The sequence below is a fragment of the Spermophilus citellus genome, assembly GCF_964194105.1.
Source record: "Spermophilus citellus genome assembly, chromosome: 3".
Classification (NCBI taxonomy): domain Eukaryota; kingdom Metazoa; phylum Chordata; class Mammalia; order Rodentia; family Sciuridae; genus Spermophilus; species Spermophilus citellus.
The window spans coordinates 16,482,396-16,497,018 of record NC_138184.1 but is presented as its reverse complement, the minus strand read 5'-3'; the positions used below and the strand labels follow the sequence as shown (position 1 = coordinate 16,497,018).

Genomic DNA, 14,623 nt, shown 5'->3' with positions numbered 1-14,623 from the left:
CCCCTCCGTCCTGCCCCATTAGGCACCTGGGTTGTAGGGACGGGCACTGTACGCCAGGGCCTGTTTTCGAAAGACCCTTATTTTACTTAATAATAACAAGGATAATAGCAATAACGAGAATCGAAACACTAGGATCCCCAAGGGTGACATTAAGGACCTCCCAATAACCGCAGAGGCTCAATTTCTCCCTCTCTGTAGCAAACCTGGTGGCATTAACGGGCTTTGCCCACAGCGAGGAGCCCAGGAGACCAGCGGCGGGTTTCATTTGCGCATGCGTTCTTACCCACAATGCATCGTGAGCTGGCATGCGCTACTTTGCCCCCTTTTGCATCACTCGCCGGGGCACTTTACGACCTTTTCCCTTAGTTCTCTGGCGGGAACACGGCCTGCCACGCCCACCATGCCCAGAAGGCCCCGCCCCTCTAGGCAAGGATTGGCTGTCTGTTCCTCAAGCCCGGTGCTGATTGGCTAGCGTCTCTGCCACTCCTTTTCAGCTTGGTGGCGCGCGGCCGGGCGGCTACCGGGAGGAACGTGAGCGGCTGTGGCAGCGGCGGAAGTGGCCGGCGAGCCCGGTCCCCGCCGACAACATGGTGAGGGCAGGTCGACGGTGGGTTCTCCTGGAGGTGGGGGACGCGGCCATCCGGGACCCTCGGGGCAGGCGCTAGGGGCCGGGATAAATATGCAGTGCAAGTCTTGTGTCCCGCCTGTGGCAGGCGGGGAAACTGAGGCCCGAGGCAGCAGAGGCCTCCCCAGGGTACCCAGTTCGTCGCTATTCAGGAGTTTGGGGGTGGACGGGCACATATTCACAATACAGCAACCGGCAGCGGTCGTCCTAATATGTCGGTGGGGTGACAGGACCCGCCAAAGGGCACCGCGAGTGAAGGGGAATGAAGTTTGGAGGGACACGGAGCGAAGTGGCCCAGGCTAATCTCATAGGTTACAGAAAGCTAGTGTGTCGAGAAGTAGGGATCAAGTGAAGCCCGTTTGGGGAGCTAGAGAGCTTGCGAAGTGTTCAGAATGTTGGCAGCACACACTTAGATGCCTCTGTCTTAAAACAGGCACAGGGAGGGGAATTGTTTCTCCCTGGGCCACACAGCATTTCACTCCAGGGAAAGGAGGGGTTCCTGTCCCCAGCCCTGATGCAGAGGATTGAACCCAGGGCCTCAGTAGATGAGAGCTGTACCGCTAGGCTACTTCTCCAACCCTTTTTCAATTTTATTTTGAGACAAGGTCTTGTTAAATTATCCAGACTGGCCTCGAACTTGTGATCTTCTTCCCTTGGACTCCTCAGAACCCAGGATTACAGACATGTGCAGCACGCCCAGTAAAGGCGCATTTTAAGCCAGAGGGGGACAAAGGGAATCCTCCCCGTTCACAGAAAGAAAAATTAAGGCCTGAGAATTCTGGGTGGGAAGGTTCTGGTGACTCTGGTGTATAGATATAGACACAGGAATTAGAGCTGTAAGTCTCTTGGCCCATCAGCATCCATCATTTAGTGAGAGAAATCAAGGATGTTGGTGGGGAAGTGACTTCCAGTCACTCCATGAGATGGTGAGGGATTCTGGAATAGCAGAAGAGGTCCCCAAGGGGTGGCTGCACATTTCTCAAACTAAGGATTAATGAAGGCTTCTAAGTGCTGCTGGCCAGTGCAGGAATTCACAGAGAGCCCCTCTCCCTGCTGCGTACCATCCAGTAGATAGAGTTGGCACTGTAGGATAGGCACTGGAAAGACCCATCTCTGTTCAGCAGATCTTCATTTTGTCCCCAACACATTAGCAGAGTCTAGAAAGTACTTACACAAGGTACAGACTCAAGACTCTCATTCAGCCTCGTTCCGCCTCCTGAACATCCAGAGTCCCCAAGTCTCGACTTTCTAGGAGTTTCCTGGAGGAGAGCCAAGAGTAGACAGGCAAAACACCCTCACACGTTCCCAGTCCCTTGTGGTCAGATTGGAGCCAGAAGGAGCAGCCTGGGGGTGGGCCATCCTGAAAGGCTTCCTGAATGAGAGGCATTGGGTTAGTCCTCAATCCACCCCAACCTGAGGATTAGACCTCTGGAGTTCTAAGAAAGTCTAAAAACAGGAATCCTCTTACCTGAAACAACTTTTCTAGCCTAAGATTTAGATTTCTGTCCCCTGGGTAGAAGACTCCCATCTCACTTGGCACTTTCCTGCTTTTTAAATTTTTTTTGTGGTTCTGGGGATGGCAGCCATGGCCTCGCCCATACTCTGCCTGTGCTCTTGACACTGAGCTGCACCCCTTCCTCCATCTTTTAAGTTCATCAGGATCCACCCCTTCCTCTGATCTCTGTCTGCAGCATGGTTTGAGAATGAGGACATAGAATAAGGCAAGATGCAGTCACTGCTCCAGGCCATTGTCACGTGGCTCCCTGTCCCTGTGCCACCTCTGTCCATCAGAGCCACCCTTGCCTTACCTGTGGGGTGGGGCAAGCATTCTGCTCTGTGTGCCTCCCTGGGTGGCAGTGCACTTCCCTCCTGTATTTATTCAGCAAATATTTACTGAGTCTTCTCCCTGGTCCCTGGCCCTGTGTGTGCTTGGCACTAGACAAAGCCCACACCCACTGAGTGTTCCAGTCTAGCCGGGGAGGCAGGTAATATATAAACAAGATAATTAGAGGCTGATGGCAGCCTGTGATGGAAACCAACAGCTGCACAGCAGAGGGTGGCCATTAGGGCTTGGCCAGAGAAGGTGACGTTTTAGCAACCGCCAGCCACTGGAAGGGCACCCTGGGTGGAGGCCACAGCAGGGTGAAGGTTGGCCAGTTTGGCTGTGGCCTCAGACTGGCTTGGCTTACCAGGGGTGGGCTGTCAGGCTGTTCCTGTCCCATCTGTGTCTCAGATGTTTTGTTTCGTTTTGTTTTTTCCCTTCGGTGCTGGGGTTGAAACCAAGGGCCAGGTGTGTGCTAGACACCTGGTCTACCTCAGGGCCCCATCTGCATGTCCACTCTTGGATACGTTATGAATAGGGACCTGCCAGTCACAGCTGAGGAAACCATGGGTCGTCCTGAGAAGGACTGTCCCCAACAAGGAAAGCGTGTGTACACTGTAGTATGACATCTGCTCACCTGCTGGCAGCAGGCATCTGTCCCTGCTGGGCTTTCCCAGGGACATGCTTTGTGTTCCTGGGCAGGTCCCTCCCGTGACGAGTGCTGGCATCTAAAATAAATGACTGCCAAGCCCATTTTTCTTCTTGGCATCAAGGGCCAGCCTGTTCCCTACCCCCTTCCCAGTGATCTGGGAGAAGCGCCCATGCATCTCCTCCCCCTGGGTCCAGGTGCCCATTGTGGACGTAAGAAAGCAAGCAGGCCAGTGTGAGGCTCCTGAGTGTACCTACCGCCGGGGCAGTGTTGCTGGGCTACATCCCAAAGGCAAAGGCAGGAGCCCAGCCCGCCCACCAGGGCCCAGCAGCCACTCCTTCAATGCTTGGCCTCTTCTTCCTTATCTTGCCTTTCCAGGAAGCCAGCACAGGAAGTGGGCTTGGGCCTGGCTTCCTGCTGGCTTGGGACCTCCTCCAGGCAGCTCTTCTCAGGAAGGGCCTGTGGGATGTAGGATTCCCTCCCCCAAGGCCTTCAAGTTCCACCCCAGGGAGGAGCAGCCACCTTGTGGCTGGACCAGGACTCCCCTGCAAAGGCTTCTGGGGATTGGGCTGACTGGGATTCCAGAGTCACCCGGGCGAGGCGCACTGAAGCTCTGTCTTCTGTGAGGTGTTTTCTCAGCCCTGGGGCCCTCAGAGCCAGAACCTTCATCCTGGCCACACTGGGATGGACTCTGGACCCAGGCACTGCCACCTGAGTTACCCTTCTTTCTGGAAGCCCAGAGGCAGTCCCCAGGGAATGAGTCATTCTTTGTGTTTCCAAAATGAAAAGAGCTGCTTTTTTTCCCCCAGTTATAAAAATACTACCAAGGGCTGGAGGCGGAGTTCAGTGGTAGAGCCCAGCATGCTTGAGATCCTGGGGCCCTGGGTTCAGCCCCAACACCAGGAAAAACAAAAACACCAAACTACCAGGCCAGGTACAGGGGCATGTGCCTGTGGTGCCAGCTGCCTGTGCAGCTGAGGCAGGATTGCTTGAGCCCAGCCTGGGAACATAGCGAGACCCCATCTCAAAACAAAAATATTACATATTTGTCATGAAAGAGGAATTCAGTGGTAATAGGAAAATGAAAAATCGAGTTATCTGTGTGTGTGTAAAGATTCCATCTGTTTGTTGTCTGCCATTGCCTGCAAAAAGAAGCAGGCTTTTTCTGGAATATTCTTCTGCCTTCATTTGATGAATATCTTTGAACCCCCAGCTCAGATGTGTCCGCTTCAGATTGGGGTTGACCCCTCAATAGGGCCTGGCAGAGTCAGTTGTGGGCCAGTGGGGCGTGGGCTTAGGCCAACCTGGGGCAGACAGGGTCAGGTTGGGCCTGTATCTTCCCAGCTGCCTGCCTTTCAGCAAGTTCCTTGGCCTCCGCACTGAAGCATCCTCGCCTCCATCCCGTCCGGTTGTCTCGGGCAGGGGAAATGGTCCTGGGCTGGGGTGGTGGTGGCTGCAGCCCCAGGTATAAGCGTGGTGTCTCAGTACCCCCAGGCGGCGGGTTCCAGGCCTCTCCTGGACACCCAGACCCACGTGGGTGCTCGGGTCCCTCGTGGACTAGGATCCCCGTGGCACCCGTGCACGCCCCCAGTGGACGTTCAGCCCTCCCTAGAGTCAGGAGACCCCGCCGGCTGCCATGCTGTGTGCAGAGTTGGTTCGCTGTGTTGTTTGAGGAGTAATAACAAAATCCATGTCTCCAGTACAGACACAATTTTATTTTCTTCAAATATTTTCCATCTGCATTTGGTTGGGTACCCTTGATGCAGAGGCCAGTCACAGGCGCAGAGGCATCTTGGACACCGTGTGGTCGAGTGAAAAATGCAGGCGACACAGGGACCGTGTTGTGATGCTGTCTATAAACCCGAAAGCAGGGCCCTGCTCTGCACTGGGTGTGGGTAAATGTAGCGAGAGTTGTGAAGAAATGACCAGAATGGTCAGCACCAAGGCCAGGTGGCAGCTGCCTCTGTGAGGGCGTGCGAGACTCCTGGTCCAGGAGGTGGGTGTGTGTGGTGGGGTGGGCTGAGGGAGGAGAGGGCTGTCGTTTGGGGTGGTCCAGGTTCGCTCCTGCACTCCCAAGGGGCATTGGGGGTGCTGGTCAGACAAGTCACGTGACTTTGTTTGCCTTGCAGCTTCCCTTGTCGCTACTGAAGACAGCTCAGAACCACCCCATGGTGAGTAGGTGCTGGGCTAAGGTGGCCTGTTCAGAAGGGACATGTTGAGGGTGGAGACAGGCCCCTCTGGATGGGGGATTTCCTGCTGGTCTGAACACCGAGGCTCGTTCTCTCTTCCCTCCCACCCAAGATGTTTCTGCTCCTTAGGAAGGTGGCACACGCTGCCATGCACAGTGGCAGCCTGTGATCCCCGTCCCTTGAGCAGCCAGGGCAAGAGAACTTGGTTAAAGGTCAGCCTGGGCAACTTAGCGAGATCCTCTCTCAAAATAATAAAAATGGCCTGGGCACAGCTCAGTGGTGGAGCGCCACTGGGTTCAGCCCCCGCAGACATAAGGGAATCCGGGGACGGACTTTGCTCCTGAAACTACTTCTGTCTTCAATAATACACGTGGCCACTGTCCACGTCAGTGAGCTGTTTCTCTTTTACATTTTTTTCTTCAAGTGTAACCAACACGCCACACAGCGGAGCCGGCTCCACTGTGTGTTCCTTTGCTGCTGGAGCTCCCTCAGGCCTGGCCTCGGCCCCTGTGCTCGTGTCTGCCTTGAAGCTTACAATGCAGTGGCGTTAGCACGCGCACAGCTTGGGCAGAACATTCGTGGCCCCCAGAGGAGACCCTGTCCCCATTAGCAGTCACTCCATTTCCCTTCCCCAGCCTGGTACAGCTACTGATCTGCTTTCTCTTCCGGGTGCACCCATTCTGGACATTCCATACGAGCATGGACGGAGAACACGTGGCCTTTCGTGTCTGGCCTCTTTCATGGACATTGTGTTCTTGAGGTTCACCCTGTGATAGTGTGTCAGTGCTCCATTGTGGCCAGATGACATTCCATTGTAGGCAGACCACATTGTGTTCACACATTTATCTATTAATGAGCTTTCTAACGATGTCCATTCTTGCGCTGTCGCAAATAGTGTCACTGCAAATACACATTTTATTCGTATTGTTTCTCTTGGGCAGAGATCACAGTTTTTTTGGTTTTTTTTTTTTTTTTTTTTTTTTTTTTTTTTTTTTTTTTTTTTTTTTGGTGGTACTGGGACTGGAACCCAGGGTCTTGTGCATCTTGTGTGTGTTAGATACCTGCTAGCCACTGAGCAGTGCCCCCCACTGTGATTCTTTTTTTTTTTTTTTTTTTCCAGTCTCAGCCTTTCCCCAGCAGTAGCATATTTAGAATGATGTGCTACTTACCTTTGTCCTCAAACCACATCAAAAAAGGCAATTATTGTTGCTGTAAGGAACAGCATTTCCAGGCCACCAAAGTCCACATAGCCAGGCTCGGTGACGCACACCTATAATCCCAGCAGCTCAGGAGGCTAAGGCAGGAGGATTGTGAGTTCAAAGCCAGCTTCAGCAAAAGCAAGGTGCTAAGCAACTCAGTGAGATCTTATCTCTAAATAAAATATAAAATAGGGCTGGGGATGTGGCTCAGTGGTTGAGTGCCCTGAGTTCAATCCCTGGTACCCAAAAAAGAATTAAAATTTTAAAAATCAGTGGTTAAGTGCATCTTGGCTTTAATCCCTATTTTTAAATTTTGTTTTTAATAAAATATTTTTATTAAATATTTATTCAATATGAAGTTTTTTTTAATATTTATTTTTTAGGTGTAGATGGACACAACACAATGCCTTTATTTTTATGAGGTGCTGAGGATCGAACCCAGGTCCCGACCGTGCTAGGCGAGCGCTCTACCACTGAGCCATAATCCCAGCCCCCCAATATAAAGTTTTAAGTTTTATTTATTTAATTTGATTTATTTGTGGTACTGGGACTTGAGCCCAGGGCCTCAGGCCTGATAAGCATGTGCCCTGCCACTGACCTGTGCTCCTGACCCTAACCTGTGCTCCTAACTCCTGGATTTGAACCCCAGGACCACAAATGGGGGGCGGGTGGTAGGCAAGTACATGCCACTGAATTCTATCCCCAGCCTTTTTTATTTTTAATTTCAAGACAGGGTCTCATTAAGTTGCTGAGGCTGGCCTTGAATGTGCCACCCTCCTGCATCAGCCTCTCAAATTGCTGGGATTGCAATTTGATTGCAGGCATTCACTGCTGCACTGGGCTTAAAAGATTTTTTTTTAAATGAATATATGAATATATAACCAGTGTCACTCCACATCGTGGACAACCACAAGAAGGGGAGGTTAGACTTCAAGTATGTCTGATACGTCAGAACACACTCCACTGTCGTGTATATCTAAAAAGAACAAATACAGGGTTTTTTTTAAAAAAAAAGCCATCTGGAGCCGGGTGTGTGGCACACACCTGTTATCCCAGCAGCTCAGGAGGCTGAGGCAGGAGGATGGCGAGTTCAAAGCCAGCCTCAGTAAAAGCGAGGTGCTGAGAAGCTCAGTGAGACCCTATCTCTAAATAAAATACAAAATAGGGCTCAGGATGGGTCTCAGGGGTCGAATGCCCAAGTTCAATTGTCTGTACCCCACCCCCCCAAAAAAAGGCCATCTAGAAAGAAAAAGTAAGTTGTTTTAATCAAATAAAAGTCACTGTCCCCTGGGGCTGGAGATGTGGCTCAAGCGAAATCGTGCTCGCCTGGCATGCATGGGGCGCTGGGTTCGATCCTCAGCACCACATAAAAATAAAAAATAAATATGTTGTGTCCACTGAAAACTAAAAAATAAATATTAAAAAAAAAGTCACTGTCTTCATAGAAAGTCTGATGTCATCTCCACGGTGTGCAGAGCAAGCCGAGCTTGTCCTCAGGAAGGACCACTCTGGGGTCTGGTGCTGCAGGCCTGCCCTGCGGGGGTCCCAACAAGGCCCTGGCGGTGGGTGGTTGCCAGTGGGACTGGGGCCAGTGCTCAGGCTGCAGGCCGCCGATGACCATCGTCCATTTCCCTTCTAGTTGGTGGAGCTCAAGAATGGGGAGACGTACAATGGGCACCTGGTGAGCTGTGACAACTGGATGAACATCAACCTGCGGGAGGTGATCTGCACGTCCAGGGTGAGGGCCCGGCCATCCCTGGAGGCAGTGGGGGAGGTTGAGGTGGCAGGGAGGGCGGTGGCCGTGCACCAATCGAGCGGTTTGGCAAGGGCCACCTTCGAGCCGGCAGCACTGTCATGGGGTGGGGACTGGGTGGGCGCAGCATCCGGAGTGCAGGCTGCCACCCAGCATTCTCACTTCCCAGTGGGCAGGAGCCCTGCGTGGGCCTTGTGGAAGGGTGACAGGAACCTTCAGCTACTGCTGAGGGCGGGGAGGAGTGGGGATAGTGTCTGGCCAGGCCTCAAGTCCCTGAAGCACCTGGGCCTTACACCTGTGGCACAGGAAAGCTGCCCTGTTGGGTGCTGACCACCCAGGTCATTCTGCCCACCTGCGTCGGCCACTATGTCTGTAGAGGCCACCCTTGGCCTAGAAGGACTTAGGCACATACGGCACATGCATGGCTATATGGCAGGGGCAGCTACCTCCATGGGAGGACTGACCCTCCCTGTCCACCTCTGCTGCCTTCAGCTGTGGATGCTGCCTGGACTCTGAGGGGCCACGTGGTCAGGAAATGTCCAAGCCACTGCTGGGGGGGCAGCACCAAGGCCGAATGGCCCCGAGCCTTTGGCCAGTCCCTGAACCAGGAAGTGCCTCACTGGGAGCAGCGCTTGGCGAGTTTAAGCTGGGAGACTGCTCCCCTGGGAAACCAGGCCTCCACCACTCTTGACGTGACCCAGATGGCACTGACAAGAAGGACGGGTGGGGACAGCTGCTCCTTCCCGTCAACCTGTGCTGATCTCTGTCCTCCCCATAGTTTGGGGGAGGAAGTGGTGGAGGGGAGAACAAGAGTGTCACCCAGGACTCACCTTGTCAGAAGACAGTAGAATGTAAGAAGGGGACCATTTGCCAGGTGTGGTGGCACATGCCTGTCATCCCCGCGACTCAGGAGGCTGAGGCAGGAGGATTGTGAGTTCAAAGCCAGACTCAGCGACTTAGCGAGGCCCTAGGCAACTTAGTGAGACCCAGTCTCTAAATAAAATATAAAAAGGGCTGGGGGTGTGGCTTTGTGGTTAAGCGCCCCTGGGTTCCATCCCCAGTACCAAAAAAAACAGAAGGGGGCCATCTCTCATCTGGATGGGCAGGCGCAGGGTGGCCCCTCCGTCGTAGACAGGCTTCTTGTGTCAGCACTGGGTGGGGGCCCTGGGTGGGGGTTCTGTGGTGGGCTGCTAGTAGTGCCTCCTGGTTTTCATCCCATGCTCTTCAGCGGGTCTTGATGTGTCCACTTGGTTGTGACGGACAGTGCCATGTGAATGGCCACACCGTGTGTCATTCTGTGTGTACCTGGCAGCTCTTGTCTACCTTCAGGCCTTGGAATCTCCCTGTGTCAAAGGGTGCGCGAGCCCCTAGTGTGCTGTTGACGCCTCCAGATTCTGTGCCCTTAACTCAGGCTGGATAATCCCCGGGGTTGGTCAGGCCTCCGCAACCTGCTCAGAGGGCAGCTGGGCTTCCCCTGAGTGGCCCTGCCCCAGCACCCGCAGTGGGCAGGAGGCCTCGGTGGCAGGCACACAATGTGGAGACCCTCGGAGCTGGAAACCTGGGGAGGTGGGAGGCTGTGGGCTTCCTGCTGTTAACCAGCCCCTGTGCCCAGGTCCCCAAGGCTCCATCCACACAAGGACGGGACTCAGGCCGAGGGAGCCGAGCACCGCAGGCAGCCTGCACCCTGAGCTTCCTCGGAAGGCTCCTGTGTGTGTCTGGGTGGGCGTGGCCTCCCACCCCCTCTTCTTTCTTTTCCCCAGAAACACCTACGCATTTGTTTTGGAAAGCAGAGACACATTCAGGGAAGATGTGAGCTCTTGTCAGGGGAAAGGCGTCTTTGGGGGTAAAGTAAGAAAGGGAGAACATGGGTCATGGGGGTCAGGAGGAGCCCGCTACCCCCCCAGGAGAGCGAATGTCCAGAGGCCTCGGGAGGTTCCTGTGCTCCTGGGAAGACATGGTACCCTTGCAGCCCATCTGTCCCTGCCAGGTCCTTCCACTGGCTGGACCAGACAGACCTAAGCACCAAGGAGTGTGGGTGACAGGAAACTGAGGGTTTGAGACAATGGGGACTGCTGAGGGCTAGAGCTATCTGGAGAGGAAAGGCAGGGACAGCATGTGGGAAGCCCTGGGAACAACCTGGGTATGTGCTCCCTGTGGAAGGAGTGGCAAGGGCTGGGGGGCGGACAGCCAGCAAGGCTGGCCCCAGACCTCTGCAGCCATGCTGGGGACCTGGACCTCCTCTGTGGTTCCGGGGTGAGGCGCCAGCAGGAAGCTGCTGTGGTCTGCTGTCTGGAGGTGATGGAGGGAGGCGGCCACCTGGTTTGCATCTGTCCACAGACGGGCTGGGAAGTGGGGCCGAACTCATCTGATAGAAGCAGCCCCAGGGCAGCGGGAGGGGGACGGGGAGGGGCAGGCCAGTGCTTGCTGGGTGTGTCCTGCTGTGGGAGGCAGTTGGCTGCTGGGTCCTCAGGGTTGACGTTGAGGGTTTAGGCCTCACTTTGCTCCCCATCCTCAGTTGGCTTCTCTGAAAACTGGCATCACTTGGGCTGGGGATGTGGCTCAAGTGGTAGCGCGCTCGCCTGGCATGCGTGCGGCCAGGTTCGATCCTCAGCACCACATACCAACAAAGATGTTGTGTCCACCGAGAACTAAAAAATAAATATTAAAAAATTCCTTCTCTCTCTCCGTCTTTCTCTCTCTCTCTCTCTCTTTAAAAAAAAGAAAAAAAAAACTGGCATCACCGAAAGCTGTCCTCGCCCACCCTCTTCACAAACCGTACAGGGTCACTGTGGTACTGCCCTTTGTCTCTGTGCCCAGCTCAGCCCTGCTGAGATCAGTCTTGGGTGAATGAATGAGTGGGGGCCTATAGAGAGGGTCCCACGTGGAAGGTGGGGCTGGGGCAGCATTTGGTGTCGGGGAACCCCTCACCCCTCTGGGCTTTGGGCTGCAGATAAAAAGCTTCAGCTGAGATTGGCAGAGCCTTGGCTTAGACTGGGGAGGGCGCCGTCCCAGCCTGGGGGAACCCCATCCCGCCAGCCAGGCCCAGGACCGGAGAGGCTGTCTTCCTGCAGCCTCGGGTCCCTCCTCAGTATGGAGCTGTGAGTCAGGAGAGAGCCCTCCTGGAGGCTGGACCCCTCCCGCAGCTTCCATGGGGGACCAGAGCTCCCTGAGGTGGGAACAGATGACGTCCCGGCCATCTGAGCCCCCATGGGACCACCCCCCCCCCCCCCCGAGCGGGTCTGAGACTCCTACCAGGACTGGGCCTGCAGAGGTGAGTGACCCCAACCTCTTCCTCACACAGGATGGGGACAAGTTCTGGCGGATGCCCGAGTGCTACATTCGAGGCAGCACCATCAAGTACCTGCGCATCCCCGACGAGATCATCGACATGGTCAAGGAGGAGGTGGTGGCCAAGGGCCGGGGCCGCGGTGGCTTGCAGCAGCAGAAGCAGCAGAAAGGCCGCGGCATGGGGGGCGCTGGGCGAGGTAGGCTCCCTGCCCCCCTCAGTGCGCTGACCTGGGGCTGCCAGGGCCTCCCCACTGTGTGGGGACGAGCACGTGGTGTCTGTCCTGCCTGGTGTTGACATTCTTGACTGGTGTCATCACGGGCCTCCTCCCCCACAGGGAGCTGGGTCAGGACAGAGTGGCTGCCAGGGCTTGTCTGTGCAGCAGCTGACGGTGTGAGTGTCGCCACTGGCCCTGCCACCTGCCAGGGCCTTCTCCTGGCAGTGAGCCTTGGCACCGCCTGTCAGGGAACAGCTGTGGTGGGGCTCCCCTGCTCCAGGTCCAGCCCTGCGGCTGCCCAGGACACAGCTGGGGGCGTTAGGATTCAGCCCTGTCCGTTGTCTGGGTCCTGCCATCTCCGCATGGCAGATGCACTGGGCGTGACAGGTCGCCTCCCTGAGCTTCAGTTTCCCCTCTGGAGAGTCTGGTGGTGCCCACCTCTGGCTGCTGGCAGGACCCTGGCTCAGGCCTGGCATGGAACCCTGACTACTCTGCAGGAAGCCAAGCCTTGCCCTTTTGGGTGGACGCCGGCCTCGCCGCTTCCCCCGCCTGAGATTGTGAGTCTGGCATAAAGTTCAGTTTGTTCCACAAGCAGCTCAGGCCTCGCGGACCCTGTCCCTCCCACCCCATCCCAGCCTTGTGCTCGTGAGGCACCTGGGTTGTGTCCACCGCTGTAGGACACCTGTATGCCTGGCGGGGCTCCCGGCAAAGCAGGGTTCCGCAGCTGGGAAGGGCACTGGAGCCAGCCCTGAGCCAAGGCTCATGAGGTGGTCAGGAGCAGCTGGGAGAAGGGGCAGGAGGGCAAGGGGAGCAGGGCCCCTGGAGTCCCGGCCCAGCAGAGTTGGTTCTGCTGCTGAGATGTGAGGTCGAGCAGCTTGTGCTGGTGTCGTCCTCTGTCCTCACAGTGCCCAGGGCCCACTGATGAGAGTCTGGACTCCCAAGTCTCAACAAAGCCGGGATGACCCCGTCTTCACAGGTGGAGGGTCCCAGAGGAGGTGGGGATTCTTGTCTCCAGACCACAGATCAGGGCCTCCAGCCCAGCAGGCTCTGCAGAGGGGCCCGACAGTGGCACTGCACGTGGCTCAGGTGCTCAGTGAATGGCACTTGTTGGCGACAGCCTTCCTGGGGTTCCGAGCTCTGGCTGGGCTGCTCGAGTGTGTGCCCTGCATAGCTGGCTGCACTGAGGGACGTGGGGGGCCTGAAGCAGTGCCTGGCACCCCTGGGGCAATATCAGCCCTTGTCACAAGGAGAACATGCTCAGGCACCCACCCTCGCTTGCGCGGCAGAGGACCTTGGGTGTAGGATTGCTGTCCCCACTTCACAGCTGCAGCTGAGGCTCAGGGGTCCGGTGACATGACCAGAGGCCAAGGCCCTGGGATCCAGCCACAGCCCCTCTTTCTGTCCCACAGGTGTGTTTGGCGGCCGGGGCCGAGGCGGGATCCCTGGCACGGGCCGAGGCCAACCTGAAAAGAAGCCGGGCAGGCAGGCGGGCAAGCAGTGAGCGCCTCCCCACCGAGCCGCGGGCAGTGGTGTGGCTGTCAGCTCCCAGCGCGGAGAGGAGGGAAGAGCCAGGCGCGGCGCGGGGACAATGCACACTGTATTGTGGGATCCTCTTTAGGTGAAGTCCCCCCACGGGTTTTTTGTTTGTCTTTTAAACCAACGTTGTCGTTGTACGGTTGGGAATGTTGCTGATGTTCTTGGTCCTGGGAGAAGCCCCCTCGGAGGGGAAGGTGCGGCAAGGAGCCTCGGGCCCTGGTCCTGGAGGCTCGGCCTTTTGCCTCCAGCCCCTGGAGCCCCATGGCAGCTGCAAGAAAGGCGAGTTTTTGTCTGCAGCCCCCAGTCGTCTTGAACGGAGCCCCCAGGTCACCTTTCCAAACAGCAGGGACAAAGGACGGATGCCACAGAGCCTGTTCCCTTTTGCTTCCTTTCTCTTTGTGTTATAAAAATAAAAACAAAAACAAGTTCAGTACCTGTGCGATCCCTCATTCCCTTGAGCCACCAGGTAACCTAGTGTGTTGTGTCCACTGTCCCCAGACTCTGGAAATCAGCCCCCGTGAGGGCACTTCCCTTTCAGGGCTGTGGCCCATGTCACCAAGGGGAAGCCTCTCCACAGGACAGGGGCTCCTGTCTCTCCCATCCTAGGAGAGGCGGCTTGGGCTCGTCCCCCCAGCTTGTGGAGGTGGAGTGCCCTGGGCAGCAGCCAGGAGTGGCACCCTCTGCTGCCTGGACTCCCCCCTGTGCCCGGCTCCTCAGCACCTCCACCCTGGGGTTCACCAAGAGATGAGCTGCGCCGCGGCCACGCAGGAACTCAACACAAACCCAAGACTCTTGCCCTGTGTGTGGCGTCCACCTGAGACATGGAGTCAGCACTTTGGAAAAATGCTTCCAGTAGCGTCGTCTGCCCGAGTTTTCCTTCTGTAAGCAGAGGCAGGAGCCACGGGGCCAGACACGGTCGGCTGTCCCTGCGGGTGCTTTCTGCCCAGCTCTGTGTTGAAGCCTGCTCTGAGGGGCCTTGAAGCCAAAGGGGTGCTGCCCTGGGTCCAGTCCTTCTGGGACCTTTTGGGTCCTGCGTCTCACAGGTCTCTGCCTTTAGGATTCTTCTAGCCTGGTGCCCAGGACACTGGCCGTGGCCCTCTTGGGACCTGGTGCTGTGGGAATGCTTTTGTGGTGACAGAGCAGCACTTTGTGAGGGTTGGAGGTAGAGTCATGGGGCCAGCAGGTCTGGGGGAGGCCAGTCCCAAGCCTCACAAAGCCGCCTTCCTCCACAGGGACATGGACAGTAGTCGTGGCCCTGGCTTAGACTAGAGCGGACAGGCTCAGGGGCCCCTGCTCGCTAGACAGGCAGCCCTTGGCATGGTCCCCCCCTGTGCTGAGGGCCCAGGG

The 14,623-nt window shown here is 56.2% G+C and overlaps 1 protein-coding gene across 1 annotated transcript; it reads left to right on the top strand.

The window, feature by feature from the left end:
- Positions 1-475: 475 nt before the first annotated feature.
- Positions 476-13,583, top strand: LSM4 (LSM4 homolog, U6 small nuclear RNA and mRNA degradation associated). Its single transcript, XM_081284226.1, has 5 exons — positions 476-590; positions 5,226-5,267; positions 8,124-8,222; positions 11,539-11,722; positions 13,150-13,583. The coding sequence occupies exons 1-5, from the start codon at positions 588-590 to the stop codon at positions 13,239-13,241; spliced, it is 420 nt and encodes a 139-aa protein (XP_081140352.1). The 5' UTR covers positions 476-587; the 3' UTR covers positions 13,242-13,583.
- The last annotated feature ends 1,040 nt before the right edge of the window (positions 13,584-14,623 follow it).